Source organism: Schistocerca americana, chromosome 11, assembly GCF_021461395.2.
Source record: "Schistocerca americana isolate TAMUIC-IGC-003095 chromosome 11, iqSchAmer2.1, whole genome shotgun sequence".
Taxonomy (NCBI): Eukaryota; Metazoa; Arthropoda; class Insecta; order Orthoptera; family Acrididae; genus Schistocerca; species Schistocerca americana.
Window position 1 is genome coordinate 178,027,932 of NC_060129.1, and position 18,436 is coordinate 178,046,367.

The window sequence follows — 18,436 nt, forward strand, 5'->3', positions numbered from 1 at the left end:
CAAATCCAACTGGAAAATGACACATTATTATAAATTCAATGAAGAACTTTCTTATTAACTCTAATTTTATAAACACACACTAAGCTGGTTAATTAAATTCTCTTGAATAGAATTTAGCTCGCGCAAAAAAAAAAAAAAAACCCAGCGAGTCTTTATATCTGAGGACAGTAGCAATCGATTCTAATTTCCTAAATCGATTCTAATTTCCTAACGCGGTTCATTTGTTCTCCTGTGAACTGTCAGTTTACAAACACTAACTTCACACGCAAGCACCGTGTTCGATCATATAGTTTCAGTAAACTTTATTCTCACTGGAGATTAACACTCCCTGAATGTATATTATTTCATACGCACAAGCTTCTTTAGTGATCATCGTGAAGACAGATAAACCGTAAGTCTTCACAGCAGCAATAGCTACAGTTCCACTTACTTTTCTAAATATTCCTATACTATCACAGAAGCAATTGCTTACTGTTCATTGAACTATCACAGATGCTTGGCATGCTGTCATTTAACCTATCACAGTAGCTGAGGCATACTGTCCTTCGAACTTCATTTTTAACACCCAAATACTTCATACAGACTTTTCATTTAATTTGAAACACTTTTCTTAAAAGTACCTCTTTAGGTCTACATGGGGAAATAACCCTTTTATTCTTCCAGAATCCGGGTATGCTAATAAATACGCACCAGGATTCGGTATATCAACTATTATATATGGACCTGTATAAATTAGATTCCATTTTCTGATGGTCTTCTTCAACCTTGATGTGTCTTCTTAAAAGAATTTTTTGTCCGATATTGAAAGTCGGAATCCGTTTGATGTTTCTGTCATGGATTTCCTTTCGCTGTCTTGCTTTCTCTGTAATATTAATGAGAGCATTGCGAATTTTTTCTTCCCATGACATTTTGGTGTCCTCGAGTTTAGGCAAGTTATCTACCCAAAAGTTTCTTTCGTTATCCCTGAACATCAGTTCATTCGGGGTAAAGTTTGTAGAACTATGAGGTAAATTATTATAAATCTGCTCAAACTCGGTCAAATAGTTTATCCAGGTAGTTTGTTTATCATGACAGTACGTTCTCATGAACCTGTTTAGTTCTCGAAAAACCCGTTCAATTAAATTCCCTTGTGGATGATAGCAAGATGTAAATATCTGTTTTATTCCTAGTTGTGATACTAATTTTCTCCATAAATATCCAGTAAATATCTTCGCATTGCCGGAGATTATAGATTTTGGAATCCCTGCATTAGGAATGTAGTGATTTACAAACTTTACTGCAGCAGCTCTTGCAGTTGCTGATTTTATAGGATATAGTTTAACATATTTTGTAAACACATCACAGAATCCAATAATGTACTTAACACCACCTCTGGCTCTAGGAAGTGGTCCACAAATATCACATGATATAAGTGATCTTGGTGCTTCAGGTATTATTGAGTGAAGCGCAATTTTATTTCCCTTGTTGTCCGGCTTAGCCTTTTGACAGAGAATACATTTCTGGATGACTTTGTGCACTTTTCGCCTTATACTTGGGAAGTAACAATAATATCTAATCTTATTAGCACACTTAAGAACACCAACATGACCCCAGGTCAAATGTGTGAACCAAATTAATCGTTCTTCATATTCTTCGGGTATGCAGACACATCACTTTGGATTCTCAGCCTTCCCAGATTTAAAAAATAAAATATTATTCACGAGCCGGTAGTATTCCAAATTGACCATAGGATTTTGTTGATTGAATTGTCGTATTATAGCATTCCATCGTCGATCCTTCTTCTGAAGCTGAGCCATTGTCTTACATAAATGAATATAATATAACTTGTAATTATTTTCTTGAAGAAGAAGCACTGGAAATTGTGCCTTATTATTTACATCCAGTTCAGGTGTTATTCCTTCTGGAGATCTTGACAACGCGTCAGCTATAATATTTTCTTTTCCGGCTACATGAATAATTTAAAACTGATATTCTTGCAGCGCCAGCGTCCACCTTGACAAGCGAGGATGCAGCAACTTACAAGTTTGTAAAAAGGTTAGTGATTGGTGGTCACAATAAACGGCTATCCTTGAGCCATATACATAATAATTAAACCTTTTCAAAGACCAAATAACTGCTAAAGCTTCCAATTCCGTAGTGGTATGTGCTCTTTCACAGGTGGATAAAACTCTGCTAGCAAATGCAATTGGACAAAAGGTTTTTACACCATCGATGTGCCTAATTTGAAATAAACAAGATCCTAATACCACATCTGATGAAACAGTGGCTAAACAGAATCCGACATTCATATCAGGGTGGTATAATAATGGAGCATTTATCAGTTGATCCTTAATTTCACAAAAAGCCTTTTCACAATCAATAGACCATTGCCATGGTACAATTTTCCTCAGGAGCCGGTTTAGTGCTTCAGAGTTCATTGTTTGAGTTTTTATAAATCGACGACAAAATGAAGCCATGCCTATAAGGCCTTTCAGTTGTCTTCTGTTTCTTGGAGTTGGAAAATTTTTTATCGCACTAATCTTCGCTTCTGTTGGAAGAATGCCTTCTGCATTAATCATATGTCCTAAGAATTTAATTCTCTGTAGAGAAAATTGGGATTTTTTTAGATTTGCAGTTATACCAGTTTGTTTGAACACAGCAAAAATCCTCCTAATAAGTTGTACATGTTCCTCCCAAGTTTTAGAGGCAATTAATAGATCGTCCACAAAAATTGTTATTCGACTACGTAGTTCTGGTCCTAGGGCATAGTCCAACGCAGAAATAAAAACTCCAGAGCTGATATTGAGACCAAACGGAACGACCTTGAACTGATAGCTTCTCCCTCCATATATAAAAGCAGTATATTTTCTTGAGTCCTTGTCTAACTGGACATGCCAGAATGAACTTCTCAAATCAATACTGGTTAAATAGGATACATCTTGAAATTTCTGTATTAACTCATCGATGTTCTCCGGATGTGTGCGCACAGGTACTATAATTTTGTTAATTTCCCTTGCATCTAATACAAATCGAACTTTTCCTCCTGGCTTTGGTACAACAAGCAACGGAGAACAATATGGGCTGTTCGACGGTTCAATAAGATTCCAGTTCAACATTTTTTGTATCTCTTCCTGAACTGGTTGTTTTAATCGCCAGGGAATGGGATAGTGTGTGCGGCAAAATGTCTTATGGGGCTTAATCTGTAATGTACAAACATATCCTCTAATAATTCCGGGCTTTTCATCGAAAACTGACTCATATTCTGTTAATATATTGAATAATTGTTCCCTCTGACTATCCGTTAGGCAATCTGACTCAGCAATCTTCTGTTTGTCTGAAATCCTCTTCTTGAATTGACTTGATCGGTAGTCGGCACATATTATTATTTTCAGCACAAATCAACTGCACAGCAGCACCACGGAAATATCGCTCATACACTGCCTCCTTTCTCAGTAAGATCAGTGTAACAAATTGATCTTCGATTTTAAAATGCACCTTTCCTTCTACCAAGTCCAACTTGCAATTGCAGGCTTGCAAAGTTCCAATGCCAAGAATACAATCTACTAACAACTTTTCCACTACAAGGAATGTGCATTGTTTAGCTACATTTCCCAATTTTATCTCTATAAGCGTTTGTATCTTGACGTTCCGGGATTTTGCTCCCACTGCACCTATAAATCGACAATTTTGTACTGGTAGGACAGGGATTTTCTTAATTTTACTAATTCTGCGAAACAAAATTCTGGATACTGCGTCTGTAGATGAAGCTGTGTCCAATACAACATTGGTTAAAATTTATCCCACTTCTGTGATGATCTCAGACACAGGAACCCTTTTATCTTCGACTACACAGGCCTCTATGTCTCTTGTCAATTCATCTGTCATTAATTCGCCTTCATTATATCTCAACATTGCCACGGAATTAATTTCGTTTAAAACAGGTTTGCCCCTTTTGTATTCCCCAGCCGACTTTCCGGAGCATAAAGCGGCCCTCTTCAGTTTAAATGTCGATTATTATTTCCTCTTGAATCATCTACTACTTCTGTTATGACTGGTTGTTGTTGATGACTGGTTGTGTTATTTGCTTCAAATCGAGTGTCAGAATTTCTGTACGCATTATTATTATTTGAAAACTGCTGGTTCTGATAATCTCTTGCATTTCCAAACATTGGGTTGTATCTGCGACCTGTTCGATTGTCTTTGAATCTGCCCCTCGCAGCACTGTTATTGAAATTTCCATTTCTGTTGCAATTGTTTCCGTTGAATCTCTGACTATTCCTAGTATAATAATTATTAAATCCGTTTCCATTCCGGTTTGCATTTGGCGCCTCAATCGCTCTCCTCTGCATAACCGGTTGTCTTGGCCGATGTTCATCTTCCTCGATCATATCTATAGTGTCAAGCGTAGTCATGAAAGAGTCAAGGTCATGCTCATTAATATACAGCATTCTATATCTGATGCTGGCCAGAAGTCGAGATTTTAATATGCCAATCACGTCTTGTAGAGGCATATGCTTATCCCAATACCGCGATTTGTTTATAATTTCTCAAAGTATTTCTTTAAAGAACGACGTGAAAAAGAAAAAGGTTCCGGGTATAATACCTCCTGCCTTAAACGTTCTTGTACTCCTTCGGACCAGTATTTGGATAAAAATGCTCGTTCAAAATCTTCATATGTGTCCCAAGTTGATATCATATCAGATGCCCATATAGCTCCTGACCCCTGAATATAACCGGTCACGAAACTAACCTTTTGCCACTCACTCCAATTTTTTCGCGATACTCCCCTAAAACTTCTTATAAACACTACGGGATGAACATTTTTCTTGTCTGGGTTGTAGATCTGGAATTGACGTTGTTTCAGCATTTTCTCCTCAGTATTGCTTTTACAATTACAGGCATTATGACTACCCTCATAGTGTTGTGATTGATGTTGATTGCAAAAACGAACGTGTGCATTAATGTCCCTGTCTGTACTTGATCGGGTAAGTAATGTAGCTTCATTGATAGATCTTGTCATGGATTCATTTCCTTGGGTGGAACACAAATCTTCTCGAGATAGATTTAAAGATCTCTCAATGTTTTCTTTCCATTGTTTAAGTTCTTCGCCTCGTTGTTCTTTGGCTTCTCGAAAACCTTTATTAAATAAATTTTCTTCAGAACTCTCGGTCATAGATTGTATAGCTGCTCTGACCGTATGTTCAATATTGTCTGGAGAAATGCTTTTCCTTTCTAAACTTAACTGCGAGAATTTTCCCGCGAGAATGTTTACCTTATGATCAACCTCGTCTTGTCTCTCCTTTATGTTATTTATGGATTTATCCAAATTTTGTATGTCCTTCGGGATCTTGTCTGGTGATTGTCTCAAATCCTGCATATCTGCTGACATCTCGTTTACTTGTTGCTTTAACTCATCTTGAACTTCAACTAATACCGGAATTACCGCGACAGAACATTGCATCTGTTCTTGTGCTTGAACTATCTGTGGGATTGACTCGACCTGCTCTTTAATAGTATCAAGCTTAGTAGCAACATACTCAGTTAGCTCTAGGCGTAACTTCTTCGCATTTTCATTACACTGCTGAGTGACTTGCTCAATTTGAGCAGCTAATTTTAATTTCATTCTGAATTTTCAATTCTTCCGCAGTTTTATTTAATTTATCATCAAGTTTCTGAAAACTCTCTACTAATTTATTATTTAATTCCGCTTGATTAGCTTCTAATTGCTCTTGGACTTTCACTTGATTGGCTGCTAATTGTTCATTTATTTCCCTTTTAGTCTCTATTTGCGCTTTAGTTAAGTCTGTTACATTTTTGGCTAACAGCGTTAACTGCTGCATGATTACAGTCAATGGGTTTATTTCGTCCTGCTCAGATGACATCGAAACACTTAAGCTTTGTTGTGGGGCCTGACTAATGCTGCCGCTAGGCACTACTTCAGTTAAGCTAGCGTCTAATGTTTCACTAACCTCAGAAACAGCTGAGGGCTGTTGTGATTCGCTCTGCTGTTGCATTGCCATTTTATAAGCCGCCCTAGTAAGAACCATTAATACACAGAACAACAAACATATAAAGTCACTCGCATCTGAGTTAATAATGTCACTGACCTAAACTTTGCATAATACTCACTTCTATTAAACACTTCCTATCTAAAGTTCAACCCGATAGACATTTAAATAGTTATTATAAATTTCTATCTATAAAAATTTAATTGTATATTGTCTGGCCTGAACGACGTTCTCGTAGGTTGTGGCGAAATTGTGACTTCTGGAACAGGCCTCGTCTTATTTGCACTCATGCACATGCAACATAAAATTCACACAATGTTTCAGTAATGCTCAAAAATGAGTCCTGTCACAGTGAAGCCAAATTTAATACACTCCTGGAAATTGAAATAAGAACACCGTGAATTCATTGTCCCAGGAAGGGGAAACTTTATTGACACATTCCTGGGGTCAGATACATCACATGATCACACTGACAGAACCACAGGCACATAGACACAGGCAACAGAGCATGCACAATGTCGGCACTAGTACAGTGTATATCCACCTTTCGCAGCAATGCAGGCTGCTATTCTCCCATGGAGACGATCGTAGAGATGCTGGATGTAGTCCTGTGGAACGGCTTGCCATGCCATTTCCACCTGGCGCCTCAGTTGGACCAGCGTTCGTGCTGGACGTGCAGACTGCGTGAGACGACGCTTCATCCAGTCCCAAACATGCTCAATGGGGGACAGATCCGGAGATCTTGCTGGCCAGGGTAGTTGACTTACACCTTCTAGAGCACGTTGGGTGGCACGGGATACATGCTGACGTGCATTGTCCTGTTGGAACAGCAAGTTCCCTTGCCGGTCTAGGAATGGTAGAACGATGGGTTCAATGACGGTTTGGATGTACCGTGCACTATTCAGTGTCCCCTCGACGATCACCAGTGGTGTACGGACAGTGTAGGAGATCGCTCCCCACACCATGATGCCGGGTGTTGGCCCTGTGTGCCTCGGTCGTATGCAGTCCTGATTGTGGCGCTCACCTGCACGGCGCCAAACACGCATACGACCATCATTGGCACCAAGGCAGAAGCGACTCTCATCGCTGAAGACGACACGTCTCCATTCGTCCCTCCATTCACGCCTGTCGCGACACCACTGGAGGCGGGCTGCACGATGTTGGGGCGTGAGCGGAAGACGGCCTAACGGTGTGCGGGACCGTAGCCCAGCTTCATGGAGACGGTTGCGAATGGTCCTCGCCGATACCCCAGGAGCAACAGTGTCCCTAATTTGCTGGGAAGTGGCGGTGCGGTCCCCTACGGCACTGCGTAGGATCCTACGGTCTTGGCGTGCATCTGTGCGTCGCTGCGGTCCGGTCCCAGGTCGACGGGCATGTGCACCTTCCGCCGACCACTGGCGACAACATCGATGTACTGTGGAGACCTCACGCCCCACGTGTTGAGCAATTCGGCGGTACGTCCACCCGGCCTCCCGCATGCCCACTATACGCCCTCGCTCAAAGTCCGTCAACTGCACATACGGTTCACGTCCACGCTGTCGCGGCATGCTACCAGTGTTAAAGACTGCGATGGAGCTCCGTATGCCACGGCAAACTGGCTGACACTGACGGCGGCGGTGCACAAATGCTGCGCAGCTAGCGCCATTCGACGGCCAACACCGCTGTTCCTGGTATGTCCGCTGTGCCGTGCGTGTGATCATTGCTTGTACAGCCCTCTCGCAGTGTCCGGAGCAAGTATGGTGGGTCTGACACACCGGTGTCAATGTGTTCTTTTTTCCATTTCCAGGAGTGTATTTCTAAAATTTAAAGAACCTCTCTCACACCGGCCTGATTTAGCTTGGCTGATCGGGATAGTAAAAAACATGCGTATATTAAGGGAATTTTCATTGACAAAGCAGGCTTATCACATTCACACAGTTCAATACTGTTCTATCCTGATTAAATTAAGCTTAACTTAAATTCCATAAGGCAGTGAAGCAATTTCGAAGTCTGGGTGCGACGAAAATTGTCAGTCGATCTCCTGGAAACATTTGTAATAATTATTAACTTTCGGTGATCACATGGGGAAGACCGGAAATCTGCTGGTAAGACCGTGTTAGCCTATTTATTTGAAGTAACTGGATATCTTGAGCATACAAAATGGCAGGTTCGTCCAGTGTAAATCAGACGTTCCCCACTGATCCCGTGCAACACAACGTAGTAAGCAGACACTGTCAATAATAATAATCCGTTAAATAATACGCGAACACACTTACTTTAGTTTAGTTCATGTATTAAATTCCTTCTCATACAGAATCTCATCAAGATGGTGACTAGCTCAACAATACATACATATCCTTCTTTCATGACTAATCGGCAAGAAGTTCCTATTCTTTTCATAAGAGAAAACATAGATAGCAGAGAAGCTATTCCATGGAGTAAATGGACGCTCCAAGGAATAATTGGGCTTGAAACTACTTTGCATTGATAATCGGTAAGATAAGAAGAGATATTACGAGATATGTATTGAGTTATATAATTTCTAAAATTTCTGAAAATATCGCGGAGAGACCGCTGCAAGAGACATTACATGTTGTCTACTCCCGGGGCCTTGTTTTGACTCAGGTCTTTCAGTGCTCTGTCAAACTCTTCACGCAGTATCGTATCTCCCATTTCATCTTCATCTACATCCTCTTCCATTTCCATAATATTGTCCTCAAGCACATCGCCCTTGTATAAACCCTCTATATACTCCTTCCACCTTTCTGCCTTCCCTTCTTTGCTTAGAACTGGGTTGCCATCTGAGTTCTTGATATTCATACAAGTCATTCTCTTTTCTCCAAAGGTCTCTTTTATTACACTCAGTGTGTTGGATTTGTTTCTGTTAAAATGTACTATTTGTTTTCTCTCACTCAGATAAGACGTAATCATAGATAGTACTTTGCCTTCAAAACCATACAAGCAGAGCTTATTTAATAGAATTCTGTGGTTGACAGAATCTAAAGCTTTACTTAGATCTACAAGTGTGGCATTTACAGAAAGTTTGGATTCGAATGCAGACAAAGTGAAAGAAAGAATATCTCCCACTGCCTTCACAGTTGATAACATAGGTCTGAATCCATATTGAGAATCACTAAGGAGCTTGTTGGCAGATAGATGCTTATGGGTTTGGAGTTGCATGCAATGGTCTATTACTTTCGATAAATGGGTATAAGAGAAATTGATCGATAATTACTTGGACATGACTTGTCTCCTTTTATGTGTAGTGGGGTGACCAGTCATTTTTAAACATATTGGGAAACAACCACTAGTAAACATCCAATTTACAAGTACACAGAGTGGAAATGCTATTACATCTCCTATTTTTTTAATTACAAAATTAGAAAGACCAAGAATGGTTCAAATGGCTCTGAGCACTATGGGACTCAACATCTTAGGTCATAAGTCCCCTAGAACTTAGAACTACTTAAACCTAACTAACCTAAGGACATCACACACACCCATGCCCAAGGCAGGATTCGAACCTGCGACCGTAGCAGTCCCGCGGTTCCGGACTGCAGCGCCAGAACCGCTAGACCACCGCGGCCGGCACCAAGAATGTCTTCTGCTCTTGAACTTCTTTGTTTTGCAATTGATCTCATGATATCACTTAACTGGACCTCTTTCCATTCCCATGTAGGAGAAATGTGTTCCAAATGTTGTAGGAAAGGTACAGCTTCCTTTAGGTCCTGTTGACGTTTATTATTTGACTCAGCTGCAGCAGAGGAACTTATGTCACAAGCATTAATGAAATAGGCATTGAATTCATGTGGTGTGATATTCACATTACAGTCATCACTTTTACAGTTCTTACTTCTCCCCAGTTCAGTCTTTACAGCATTCCATGCAGCTTTACAGTTGTCAGAATTATTAATGTAATTGTCATTTGCCTCACACTTTGCTAACCTGATTTCTGATCTGTATTTACTCTTTAACTTAATATAACTAGCTTTGTCTGCATCATGATTTTTATATTAATCATAATAAATCATAACCAATGCTCTTAAGCCTCTTAAGAGTGGGTGTGAACCACTTGGGTGTAGAGTCATGTTTTCTGGTTGTTGCCGTATTCCTTTTCAGAACTTTTGGACAACAGGTCTTGAAAGTGTGTGCGAGTAAATTGGTAAAAACTGTAAATGCATCCTCAACACTTTCACTATCAAGTAGGATGTCATTCAATCTAACCATTTGCAACTGTGTCCGGTAGTTGTCAATATTTTGATCGTACAGTAGCCTGATATTCTTTGCTTTGGGGCAGTTAGATATAAGTTTATTGATTTTTAATTTTAACCATATCCCCTCATGGTCTGAAAGAAGGTACTGAACAAACCTAGCTCATACAGGTCTTATTCAACATTGGTGATAACATTATCAAGACAGGATCACTGCCTTGTTGGATTGTTATTAATGCAATATAGATCATGTGATCTTAACATATTCTGTAGATAAAGCTACTTTGATGTCTTTAGCCTTACATCAATGTTTATGTCTCCAAATATTAATATTCTATATCTGCTTAACTTTTCAAAGTGTAAGATCATTTTTTCTAAGACCTGTGTACATAATTCACTGTCACTATCTGAAATATGGTATACTGACACTATTATGAGTTTTAGTGTTGGAAGTAGCATTGCAGCAGCTTCAAGCACATTCTCTATACAGTATTCAGCAATGTTAAAGACACTATATAGCAAATCTAGATCACTACTAATATATATTGAAAGTCCACCACGCTGTTCTGTTTTTCTACAGAATCCTGTAAGTAAATCAAAGCTCAGTGGTACATACAAATCCAACTGACCTTCACTTAGCCAATGTTCATTAACACATAGTATGGTGGTTTTGTTCTTTCCTAAGAGGATACTCAAGTCATCAATTTTATTTCTTAAAGACATGATATTTATATGCATGAATAAAAGGGATTCGTTGTTACATGATGGTAGGTCTAAATTGTTCTGCAATTGTACATCAGTTTGTGAACTTGCCTTGTGAAGCTGATATTAGTGATGGAACAGTCTTAAAATGATAACTGTTATTCCAGTTGTGTAAATGCATGGCTGAGACTTTTTTGGATGTATTCTTTTATATTAATGCGTGACATGATACATTAATGTCCATTCACATAATAGTTAATGTATTTTAATGTTACACAACTGTTATACGTGTGTTTTTTTTTCTTCTATTGCGTCCCCAGTGAAATAATAAGAAAACACTTAAAATTATAAAGAAGAGACATTTAAAAATTGAATAATAAGTGGACACCAGCCGCTCAGGCGAACATACATTTTTCTCGTGTGTCCGTATTAAAATAATTTCTCTGTGTAAGTTTCGAGGACAAAGAAATATAACAAAATGATCTAAAGAGACGATGAGATACGCTCTTTTGTTAATTTTTTAGCCGTCCCACTTCTCTTGTCTTGGTTGCGTGTAGACAGAAATCTTGCGAGTGCTGGCAAATGTAAGCATATTTGTACTAATTAAGCAGATAATATATTGATTTAATATTATTGTCACTTTTAATTTGTAAGAGGAGATTCCGATTTCATGTCTGCCTTCCTTGAATTAACCTGCATTCGAGTAATTTACAGTGCAACAATCGCAGCGGCCGATGCAGCCAAAGACGGCATTACGTGGAGATATTAATTTATAAAAATCAGCGGAAGCGGAAACTCGCTCACTATTAGCATAATATACATTTTCCTCCACAGCCGCCCGATGTTGCAGAAAATACGTAGCTTTAAGATTCTTATTTTCAGTACCACAGCCGAGAGCCAGAGCCAGGACTCCGATTGCAATGCAATGGTTAACGGAGGTAAGAAGAAATACTGTTGCGCGTGTGAGAGCCGCAATTGTAATTAATAACTACAGATTTTTTGCTTTAAAGTGAACTGACTAGCCGAGGAAATTAATACGAAAAGTTTATTCCAGTGTTCTACTTATATGCTCATGTTTTAAGATTCAGCGAGTCTAACGTTCATTAAAGTAACAAATAATTTCCACTGAAGATTTATATTGTTAAAAAAGAGAACTTCACAAAAGCATTTCATTGTAAATCAAAATTGAATGAAATATTTTGATTAAGGCCCGCCACGTAAGTCGGCAACAATCACCATTACCAATCAATAATAAATTAAATTACGACATCCGACGGACGCGAGACTTCTTTGGCACGGTGGACCTGATGATAGTGTGATCCTAGACCGAAGTCAATGGTCTTTTGTACAATATAGTGTAAAAGCTGTGTATTTCAAAAACAATAAACATATGTTTGCATTTTTTGTCGGTCTTGCAAGATAGGTAGTAAGTTCAGTATAGCAATACATGTTCCAGCATTTCTCCACAACCCAAAAAGATCTTCAAGGTCGACTTGTACCAGCTTTTTTTCATTCTTCTGGCACTAGCGTCAGTATTCTGCAACAGTGACTTATTAAACTGGTGTTTCATTAGTATTCACGCCAGTCGCGCACCCATCATGTTAGGTCAAATGCTTTTGAGTGGAGCAAAGGCTAGGCTCCTTTCGATTGGCACCTCATCTGCTGTACACGATTTTTAGCACCAGTCAAAAGCGTGTCAAATGTTTCTCTAATCTACTTCATTTCGTACTTGTAAACTCATCACTTCACAAAAAATTTGACGATCTTCCTTCCGAAAAAAAAAAAAGAAGAGTACATATACATGGTGTTACAAAAAGGTACGGCCAAACTTTCAGGAAACATTCCTCACACACAAATAAAGAAAAGATGTTATGTGGACATGTGTTCGGAAACACTTAATTTCCATGTTAGAGCTCATTTTAGTTTTGTCAGTATGTACTGTACTTCCTCGATTCACCGCCACATGTGTGGTCTGACGAGAATCCGCACGCAATTGTGCAATCACGTCATCAACACAGATTTTCTGCGAGCTTTTGGGCAGGCATTGTTGGTGATATCTTGATTGGGCCCCATGTTCTTCCACCTACACTCAATGGAGCACGTTATCACGATTTCATACGGGATACTCTACCTGTGCTGCTAGAACATGTGCCATTACAAGTACGACACAACATGTGGTTCATGCACGATGGAGCTCCTGCACATTTCAGTCGAAGTGTTCGTTCGGTTCTCAACAACAGATTCGGTGACCGATGGATCGGTAGAGGCGGACCAATTCTGTGGCCTCCACGCTCTCCTGACCTCAACCCTGTTGACTTTCATTTATGGGGGCATTTGAAAGCTCTCGTCTACGCAACCCCGGTACCAAATGTAGAGACTCTTCGTGCTCGTATTGTGGACGGCTGTGATACAATACGCCATCAGCGCATCAGGAATTCCATGCAACGGAGGATGGATGCATGTATCCTCACTAACGGAGGACATTTTGAACATTTCCTGTAACAAAGTGTTTGAAGTCACGCTGGTACGTTCTGTTGCTGTGTGTTTCCATTCCATGTGATTTGAAGAGAAGTAATAAAATGAGCTCTAACATGGAACGTAAGCGCTTCCGGACACATGTCCACATAACATATTTTCTTTCTTTGTGTGTGAGGAATGTTTCCTGAGAGTTTGGCCGTACCGTTTTGTAACACCCTGTATATCTTCGTAGCAATTTCTACACTCTTTCGGAAATTCGAGTGTATTTTGCCTGTCTTAAAATGTCGAAAAGAAAGGGTCAGTACTGTTTGTATGCTCTATATTTCACAGTAAGAGACACGACAAGAATTTGACATGTGCACACAGGAGGCAGCTCAGTGGACCACCCCCGCAGCCCCGACTGCCAGCAGCACGAGCAGTGGCAGACCACGCCGGGACACCAGCTGCGACTCTGCTCCATCGCCCTCCGTAGTTGTCTCTTCGCCACCTCCGGCCGGTGCTGCTGCTCCGTCAGACGGGGAGTCAGAACCAGCCTCAGTATCACCCCTCTTCTTCCTCACTAAATAGAACGAGAAACACTTCTACAGTAAGCAGTGAGTATTCTCACTCGTATCTGGACACACAATTTTAGTTATTTTTGATGTTATACAAGTCATACTTTTTCGAAGTAATAACTGTTTTAATAAGACTATCGCTGGTGTTTGTCACATTCGAACTGACTAAATAGTTAATCCCCAAAAAACGGTACTCATGAATTTCCACACTGATCAAAATAAAAATCCGGCACAACCTGTAGTATGTATAGATAACCAGAACATTAGTTCTGTCAATGAAACTAAATTTCTTGGGATTCATATCCAGGAAAATCTTAAATGGAACACTCATATCACAGCCCTAAATTCAAAACTATCAAAAATGAGCTATGTGGTAAGAATTCTCTGCAACAGTACTAGTGCAGAAACAGTTAGGGCTGTATACTTTGCTCGTGTACATTCAATACTGAAGTACGGTATCATTTTCTGGGGAAATGTACATCAGGCCATAACAGTTTTCAAGAAACAAAAGGCAATTATAAGAATAATGAAACAAGTGAGCACCAGAAAATCATGCAAACATTTCTTTAAAGATCTAAAGATCCTACCCCTTCCCTGCATTTATATACTGGAAGTAGTCACGCATGTCAAAAAAAGCATACTGAGAAGAGAAAACCTTTTTCCTCAAAACAAAAGTGTCCATGATTACAGTACCAGGTCAGACAGTGACATACATGTCAATCATTGTTAACACCACATTATACCAAAAAGGTGTATATCATGCAGGAACAAAACTTTACAACAGATTACCAAGACATATAAAATCTCTTACTGAACTACAAAGCTTTAAAAAGTCTCTGACAGCCTACCTTCTGAAAAACTGCTACTATTCAATCTCACAGTATCTTATGTAAGAAAAAATGTAAATTGTATCTTTAATTGTAGAAATAAGTTACAAATATACAGTATTTCAAAAATTTGTAATTATTAACTGTATAGATCCAATTTGTCATAAAAATTTATAAAATTTATGTTTGACATTTGAAAATCCAATAGCTAAAAAGGTTTTCTGTCCAATATCCTGTGTACAATATATGTACTTAAAGAAACTTATATAGACAAATAAATAAATAAATAGACTACATAATCGTCTAGCCAATCAAAAAACCGTCTCAGTGTGGGCTATGTTACAGTATACTGAACGATGTTAGAATGACGAACCACAACTAGCACCCGGGCAAATAGCGGGAATCAATTAATTCCTTTTGCAAAAGATTTTCATTGGGCTGAAATTAATACGCATCTGAAGGCACCATTTGTATGTGCACTGTTCAGATTTTGCATGCAAATGCACGTTTTTCTGGGAAGTTACGAAGTGCACCATATCTATACTTTATATTTGTGTGAATCGTTTCAAATTTTGTAAGAAGGTAGTCAAATGCGCGGAATTAATATTCATCTTGTTGTGGTGCGAAAGCTTTATCTGTTGCCATAATATAACCACAATAGTTTGAAGGACAATAAAAAAAGCACACTCTGAATCAGTCATCACCTGAGTCAACAAAAATTTGCATCAGTTACCAAACGATGGCAGTCTAATGTCAAAATTACGGGTACCAGAAAAAAACGTGCTTCTACCACACCGTACAAAATGGCAAATGAATCGTGGGAAGAGTTATCGATGTAACAAAAGATGACTGGCTTCTTGACTTGTCCACAAAAGACGACTGGCTTCTTGACTTGTCCACAGAAGACAACTAGCTTCTCGAGTTGTCTTCAAAGACATTTAAATCAAAAAATCTTTACGTATTCCCGCTCTTCTACGGGTTAGCCCTACATTATCAAGTGCAGTGAGCTCTCTTAGCTGCAAGGTGTTGGCACACCTGCATCTTGCAATTTATAAGGAGCAGTCCCTGACCTTGTGTCCAAAATCCAGAAGATTTCCTAGCTGCTGCTGTTGTGGTCTTCAGTCCTGAGACTGGTTTGATGCAGCTCTCCATGCTACTCTATCCTGAGCAAGCTTCTTCATCTCCCAGTACCTACTGCAACCCACATCCTTCTGAGTCTGCTTAGTGTATTCATCTCTTGGTCTCCTTCTACGATTTTTGCCCTCCACGCTGCCCTACAGTACTAAACTGGTGATCCCTTGATACCTCAGAACATGCCCTACCAACCAATCCCTTCTTCTGGTCAAGTTGTGCCACAAACTTCTCTTCTCCCCAATCCTATTCAATACTTCCTCATTTGTTATGTGATTTACCCATCTAATCTTCAGCATTCTTCTCTAGCACCACATTTCGAAAGCTTCTATTCTCTTCTTGTCCAAACTATTTATCGTCCATGTTTCACTTCCATACATGGCTACACTCCATACAAATACTTTCAGAAATGACTTCCTGATACTCGGTGTTAACAAATTTCTCTTCTTCAGAAACGATTTCCTTGCCATTGCCAGTCTACATTTTATATCCTCTCTACTTCAACCATCATCAGTTATTTTGCTCCCCAAATAGGAAAACTCCTTTACTACTTCAAGTGTCTCATTTCCTAATCTAATTCCCTCAGCATCACCCGACTTAATTCGACTACATTCCATTATCCTCGTTTTGCTTTTCTTGATGTTCATCTTGTATCCTCCCTTCAAGACATCATCCATTCCGTTCACCTGCTCTTCCAAGTCCTTTGGTGGCTCTGACAGAATTACAATGTCATCGGCGAACCTCAAAGTTTTCATTTCTTCTCCATGGTTTTAATACCTACTCCGAATTTTTCTTTTGTTTCCTTTACTGCTTGCTCAATATACAGATTGAATAACATCGGGGAGAGGCTACAACCCTGTCTCACTCCCTTCCCAACCACTGCTTCCCTTTCATGTCCACGACTCTTATAACTGCCATCTGGTTTCTGTACAAATTGTAAATAGCCTTTCGCTCCCTGTATTTTACCCCTGACTCTTTCAGAATTTGAAAGAGAGTATTCCAGTCAACATTGTCAAAAGCTTTCTCTAAGTCTACAAATGCTAGAAACGTAGGTTTGCCTTTCCTTAATCTTTCTTCTAAGATAAGTCGTAAGGTCAGTATTGCCTCACGTGCTCCAGTATTTCTACGGAATCCAAACTGATCTTCCCCGAGGTCCGCTTCTACTAGTTTTTCCATTCGTCTATAAAGAATTCGTGCTGGTATTTTGCAGCTGTGGCTTATTAAACTGATTGTTCGGTAATTTTCACATCTGTCAACACCTGCTTTCTTTGGGATTGGGATTATTATATTCTTCTTGAAGTCTGAGGGTATTACACCTGTTTCATACATTTTGCTCACCAGATGGTAGAGTTTTGACAGGACTGGCTCTCCCACGGCCGTCAGTAGTTCCAATGGAATGTTGTCTACTCCGGGGGCCTTGTTTCACCTCAGGTCTTTCAGTGCTCTGTCAAACCCTTCACGCAGTATCGTATCTTCCATTTCATCTTCATCTACATCCTCTTCCATTTCCACAATATAGTCCTCAAGAACCTTGCCCTTGTATAGACCCTCTATATACTCCTTCCACCTTTCTGCTTTCTCTTCTTTACTTTGAACAGGGTTTCCATCTGAGCTCTTGATGTTCATACAAGTGGTTCTCTTTACTCCAAAGGTCTCTTTAATTTTCCTGTAGGCAGTATCTATCTTACCCCTAGTGAGACAAGCCTCTACATCCTTACATCTGTTCTCTAGTCATCACTTCTTAGCCATTTTGCACTTCCTGCCGATCTCATTTTTGAGACGTTTGTATTCCTTTTTGTCTGCTTCATTTACTGCATTTTTATATTTTTCTCCTTTCATCAATTAAATTCAATATTTCTTCTGTTACCCAAGGAGTTCTACTAGCCCTCGTCTTTTTACCTACTTGATCCTTGGCTGCCTGCACTACTTCATCTCTCAAATCTACTCATTCTTCTTCTACCGTATTTCTTTCCCCCATTCCTGTCAATTGTTCCCTTATGTTCTGCCTGAAACTCTGTACAACCTCTGGTTCTTTCAGTTTATCCAGGTCCCATCTCCTTAAATTCCCACCTTTTTGCAGTTTCTTCAGTTTTAATCTACAGGTCATAACCAATAGATTGTGGTCCGAGTCCACATCTGCCCCTGGAAATGTCTTACAATTTAAAACCTGGTTCCTAAATCTCTGTCTTACCATTATATAATCTATCTGATACCTTTTAGTATCTCCAGGGTTCTTCCATGTATACAACCTTCTATCATGATTCTTAAACCAAGTGTTAGCTATGATTAAGTTGTCCTCTGTGCAGAATTCCACCAGGCGGTTTTCTCTTTCATTTCTTAGCCCCAATCCATATTCACCTACTACGTTTCCTTCTCTCCCTTTTCCTACACTCGAATTCCAGTCACCCATGACTATTAAATTTTCGTCTCCCTTCACTATCTGAATAATTTCTTTTATTTCATCATACATTTCTTCAATTTCTTCGTCATCTGCAGAGCTAGTAGGCATATAAACTTGTACTACTATAGTAGGTGTGGGCTTCGTATCTGTCTTGGCCACAATAATA

General features: G+C 39.5%; 1 protein-coding gene across 2 annotated transcripts; it reads left to right on the top strand.

The window, feature by feature from the left end:
* Window positions 1-247: 247 nt before the first annotated feature.
* On the top strand, window positions 248-14,048 carry LOC124554180. 2 transcript variants are annotated; one of them, XM_047128250.1, is made up of 3 exons: window positions 248-391; window positions 1,980-2,034; window positions 13,724-14,048. In XM_047128250.1, exons 1-3 carry the CDS (start codon window positions 333-335, stop codon window positions 13,922-13,924), a joined length of 315 nt encoding a protein of 104 aa, XP_046984206.1. In that variant the 5' UTR covers window positions 248-332; the 3' UTR covers window positions 13,925-14,048. The 2 variants fall into 2 exon arrangements, 1 of the variants encoding a protein (XP_046984206.1); XR_006968275.1 differs by lacking the exon at window positions 1,980-2,034.
* Window positions 14,049-18,436: the final 4,388 nt, after the last annotated feature.